A 5,555-nucleotide genomic window follows, 5' to 3' on the forward strand; every position below is an offset into this window, starting at 1 on the left:
TAGCTGCACAAGGAGCCGCTGCCGTGGCGGCCGGACTCAACCATCCCTACCCACAGAGAGGGGAAGGAGGCTGGGACGGCGCCATCCCAGACAGAGCCCGGCCTCGGGCCCCGGGCTCCCAGCGCCGCGCCGCGCCGCGCTGCGCTCTCCTCGGCCTCCGGCGCCGCCGTGCGCAGGATGGGGAAGGAGACTTGAGCGCTCGCGCGGGGGACACGCGCGCCACACACCCGCGAGATGCCACGCCACCGGGCGACTCCGAGACCCAGAGGGGGCGGCTGCGAGGGCAGGGGCTGGCCTCCGTCTGCCCATCTCTCTTCGTGCCTGCCCGGAGAGAAGCCCCCTGCGTCGTAACTTGGGAAAGAAACCCAGTGGGAAAGAGAGCCACCAAGGCTCTAACTCCAAGGGAGGAAAATAAACATCGATTTACTTTATTTCGAGATCATTTTTGGCAAGATGACGACTGGCAAGGAGCTACAAAGCTTTTCCGATGTCCTGACTTGGGGTTAATCACGCACAAACCTACGTTCAGAATAAATTCAAAATTAGGAAGGGTGTCTAGAATTGACAGTGGGGTCTGGTGATGAGAGATGGCGCGCTGGCACACCTTCAGGTGCAACCCTATATAAAACAGAATGGGTCGGGTAGGGACTTGAGAAAAGAGCTTCTTTTCTGAATCTGCAAAAAGATAAACGGAGCAGAGAGAGAACCTGGTGGTTGATAGAATGGCCCAGATTTCACCCAACTCCTAGAGGAGGTGTCCGAGCAATCTGGGGCGCATGTGTAAGGTAAGGCATTTTAGGGGAAGGTTCATAGAAAAATAGAAACCAAAGGTGAATGCCGGTCTTCCTACAAAGGGTCATTTGAAGGATTCACCGTTTTGACCAAAAAGGGTTAGATAATTCCATTACAGGATTGGAGAAACCAGAACAGGGAAACCCCACACCTTAGGAAGAGAGGATTATATTGTGTGTCCAGAAGCATTCCAGAACACCAGCAGTCCTAAACGCTGCATCCCTCACATCACTGGGTGATTTTGGTGGAGTGACGGGCCCACCGTTGGCAACGGGTCATGAACTCCACTCCACCTGCATTTTGTCGGTTCGTCTGCAAGATTAAATAGGTTGACCAATTCATAATGTTTTAGACTCCTGCCTTCTTTTTCTTAGGTTCCCCTTGTCCCAGCGGTCACTGGGATACACAGAAACGCAATGGGGAATCCAGGAAATGAAGGGCTACAATCTTGAAATTTCAGCACCGAAGCATGGTAGGCTCGGCCTCCTTACAGCCTACCAGGAAAAACTGGACCCTCCATCAAAACTCTCCTCCCTCATAGACAGATGAGCATCTAAAGAGGAGGGGCAAATTTGCTTCTCAGAAAGTTGCAGCCCCGGATATGACCCGGGTTTTCCACTTGCTGAGTCCTGTTTTGCCCCAGTCATCCCTCGGGGGAGAACAGAAGACAGAATGGCTCAATCACTGGGGAATTCACAGTGGAACCCAAATTCTTTAGGTTGAACTAGGCATGTAGAAATGAGGATCGCCCCTTCTGGGATCTTAAATCAGAACCCAGATGGTACCTGTAACTCAGCAAGTGAACAAAAACACTTTTTAAGACCCATGAAGTGCTCCAGTCGTTCATTTCGAGCTGCTCATCAGGAAAACAACTGATCTCTTTGGAGAACTAAAGAGCTGACTTCCTGAGAAACGGTGTCTCGTCTTTGCACTGCTCTTCCTAGTGACTCGTGTCACCAAGAAGGATTTCTGCCATTAAAAAACGTTTCCAAAATCTAACCATCCTGGGCTATAGGACTCATGGATGCCTCGGACTTTATTAGCAACCTCACCAGCAACACTGAATGTCACCTGGGAAGCCGAACACCCCGACACCTAACTGGGACCGCCTCAGGCTACAGGCTGAGGGTCGCCTTCCTTGGGCTCTGCTTGAAGTCTTTAGTGCCACCTCCTTTCTCTGGGGTGCAGAGCATCTATCCGATTCCCATTCTTTGAGAAATAATGATGCCCACACCAGTAGCTACCCATTTCTGCTGTGATCTACTTGGGGTATTTTCTTTGGCCAGATCACATATCAGAGTTACAATGATTCATGCCAAATTTCTGATCCTAAGTATGAAGAGGCTGGGAGATTGCTGTCAAATAAGATGGGCTGATTTTGTAATATGGGTGTATCTGTGTGTTAATATTATGATATCCCCCCCCCCACACCCTCTGATCTCAAAGCCGGTTTAATGTGGAAGGCAATCATGGGGCACTGCTGCCACCTAGTGTCAAGCTTTTCTTGTTAGGGTTTTGCAGAGAAATCCATGGTCCCCTTGGGCTTATCTCTCTTATCTCATCTGAGGTTCCCTACTTGGGTTTTGAATGCCCCTCCAGAACACTCTTGCACCCGTCATGTAATCAGCCTGTAGATGAAGCCTATTATTAGGTTCCTAGAGGCTTTTTCCCCTTTTGATTTTTAAGTGACTGTGAAAGCCTTGATTTGTATCACAACTCTAATGCCAGATATTTAGAGCAGTATAAACCAAATAGGATTAGAGGAAGTAAGTTACTGTAGGGAATTCATACCAGGCAGCTCTGTGACCGCTTCTCTGCGTTGGCCTGCGGTGCCTGGAACACTGAACTTGGGCACTGGGTTTTTTTAATTAATTAATTTTTTCCTCCATTTTCCATCCTAGGCATACTGCTGTCCATAGCCTCAGGAGTCTGGCTGAGCAGCATGAGAAATATAATTGGCACCCAGGGATGAGAGTTGAGTAGTGGAATCAAAGGCAAGGAGGGTCTGACATACTGGGAAAGAAAAAGACGCCCCCAACCTCAAGTAACAACTACAGTAAGACTTGGAAAGTTGACAACATAAACATGTGAGAACTGCTGTAACCGATGAGGGAGAGTGGTTTTATTTTAAGTGAATGTGTCTGAGGAGGGGACAGACTATATGAACAGGGTACTTGAGATAAAATTAGAAATGAAAAACTTTGCACACATGAGAATGCTAATTAGCTAGAAACGTGGCACACGGATGGAAATATCAGAGAAGGCAGTACATTGCAGTGATTGCTAAACGGGACATCTTTTGACTTATTTAATGTCATGTACCAAAACTGATGGTGACTAGGGCACTGGGGAAATTCTTTTCTTCATGGAGGGGTAAGAATGAGGACCATACAATTCAGGTTTCCCTAGATGGAATGCCTGTCTTCGGAGAGCAAGAGGGATGGGAGGGACGAGGGCAAGGAATAAGAGCAGAGGTCAGGGCTTCCCTGGTGGCGCAGTGGTTGAGAGTCCACCTGCCGGTGCAGGGGACGCGGGTTCGTGCCGCGGTCTGGGAAGATCCCACATGCTGCGGAGTGGCTGGGCCCGTGAGCCATGGCTACCATCAACTTTGTCACTGTTTTGCTCATCAACATTTAAAAACCCTTCCTGCTGCCCCTCCCCACACTGAGGAGCTTACACACCCGGACTCCAGGCTTCTTCCCTACACTGGTCTCCATACTCCTGGTACACCTGTGGTTAATTTATAAAGGAACAGAGCCAGGCATCTAGAGAGCACTCCACCCGGTAACAACAGAATACAGGCATGATGGGGACACTCTCCAAGATAGACCATTTGCATTAAAACAAGAAGATTCTGTGACTCTTTGCAACTATTTATTCATGTAAATTTTGACTCTTAAAACTATTCTCATGGACTGGCTTAAAATAAATAAGCTGGTTGGTCCAGAAAAATCTAAATCAACATTACTGCCAAGACTGAAACAATGCCGTTTATAGGAGGCCTTTAATTTCCCACTCTTCTTTCCTGTGTTCAGTACAAACATGGTATCAAGAGTCAGTTTCAACCCTTCAGCCAACTTATTCTCCAAAGAGATTTCTGTCCCAAGAGTATTGTCCGTGTCCCACTTTTGGGTGAAGGTCAGTCCATAGTTACAAATCTTGTATTTGGTCTCTAGGTTGCCTGATGCTTTCCCTGTATCACTGTAAGCCTGACCAGAAGTAGAAAATTCAACTCCACAACGTAACTTGGTTCTCAGATCTATTTTAACCATACCAAATCCATATCCTTTGCTGACAGATTTTTCTGGACCAACCATCTACAGCTGGGCTGTGTTGGCCATGGTTTGCTGGCTATCAGACGAGTTTTGACACAGCCAAATCCAAACTGTCACAGAATCATTTCGCCCTGGGTTACAAGCCTGCAGACTTCCAGCTGCCCACTCACGTGAGCGATAGCACTGAATCTGGAGGGGCGATCTACCAGAAGGTGAACAAGAAGACCAAAACATCAATAAACCTCGCGTGGATGGCTGGCAGGAACACCACCCATTTCGGCATCTCTGCTAAGTACAAGCTGGACTGTAGAACTTCTCTATCTGCTAAAGTGAATAATGCCAGCCTGATTGGACTGGGTTACACTCAGACCTTTCGACCAGGAGTGAAACTGACCCTGTCAGCGCTCATCTAGGGAAAGAACTTCAGTGCAGGAGGGCACAAGGTCGGGCTGGGATATGAGCTAGAAGCTTAATGTGGTTTTGAATAAATCATCAGCTTTGTCCCTGGAGGTGAAGAGAAATGAACCCACTATGTTTTGGCCTTAAAATTCTTCTGTGAAATTTCAAAGGTGTGAACTTTTTCTTCTTCCAAAGAATTCTAATCCTCCCCACACTGAAGCCTAGATATTGAGTCCAGCCTAAGGGAGGTGTGCTTGAAGGCATGCCCGGAAGTTGTCATGTTCGTGCCACATTTCAGTTCGGTTCCGCAGTGTTATTTTCAATGTGTTGCTCAGCGAAGGTGTAGTGTCATGTTACAAAGGAGACGACCCGACCCGACCCTCCAGTTGTCCATCACATCCTGCATGTCCCAAAACACTTTTTCATGACCTTGTAACATATTGGTTTCTGTGCAGTAGTGGAATCTTTCGTTTTGAATTAGAGTAAAATAAAAGAAACCCATCACATTTGGAACATTAAATAAATAAATAAAATAAATAAGCTGAACACTTTTCCCTGTTTTTCTAATAAAGTAACACCTTTAACTGTGTGTGCGTGCGCGCGCGCACACACACGGGGAGCGCACACACGCGGGGAGCGCGCACACACGCGGGGAGAGCACACACGCGGGGAGCGCGCACACACGCGGGGAGCGCACACACGTGGGGAGCGCACGCACAGGGAGTACGCCCCCTTCCGTTAATGACTTCTTTGAAGGCAGAGGAGAAGCAGCAGGATGCAGGAAATTAACAAGTGTCAAATAAATCTGAGTCTGGAGGGGAACCGCGCTGGGAAGGAGAAAATTGGCCAGTGTCTCCTTTCACAAATGGGCAGCTAAGTGAAAGGGGTGCAGACTGCTGACATGGAAGGCTTGCTGGGGTGCACAATGCTGACCCCCAAGCCCAGAGCTTGTGATTCAGCCTGTCTGGGATGGGGCCCAAGAATTTACCTTCCCACCAAGTTTCTAGATGATGCATGCATGCCAAGAACATTCTTAGAGAACCGCTGGTACGGGGGTTGACTTTGGGTCAAAAGGACTGGCTTTGAATC

The 5,555-nt window shown here is 48.3% G+C and overlaps 1 protein-coding gene and 1 pseudogene across 1 annotated transcript in view; one reads left to right on the forward strand and one right to left on the reverse strand.

Moving 5' to 3' along the window:
- The window catches only part of CSMD1 (CUB and Sushi multiple domains 1), a 1,745,896-nt gene extending 1,745,587 nt beyond the window's left edge, over positions 1–309 (reverse strand). Inside the window, exon 1 of the mRNA XM_024768064.1 lies at positions 83–309. Coding sequence (XP_024623832.1) covers positions 83–309 — 227 coding nt within the window. The remainder of the gene's footprint in view (positions 1–82) is intronic.
- Positions 310–587: 278 nt separating this feature from the next.
- LOC112415201 (voltage-dependent anion-selective channel protein 3 pseudogene) lies at positions 588–4,540 on the forward strand (annotated as a pseudogene).
- The last annotated feature ends 1,015 nt before the right edge of the window (positions 4,541–5,555 follow it).

This window comes from Neophocaena asiaeorientalis, unplaced genomic scaffold (genome assembly GCF_003031525.2).
Source record: "Neophocaena asiaeorientalis asiaeorientalis breed wild unplaced genomic scaffold, Neophocaena_asiaeorientalis_V1.1 scaffold16, whole genome shotgun sequence".
In the NCBI taxonomy this organism is placed as follows: domain Eukaryota; kingdom Metazoa; phylum Chordata; class Mammalia; order Artiodactyla; family Phocoenidae; genus Neophocaena; species Neophocaena asiaeorientalis.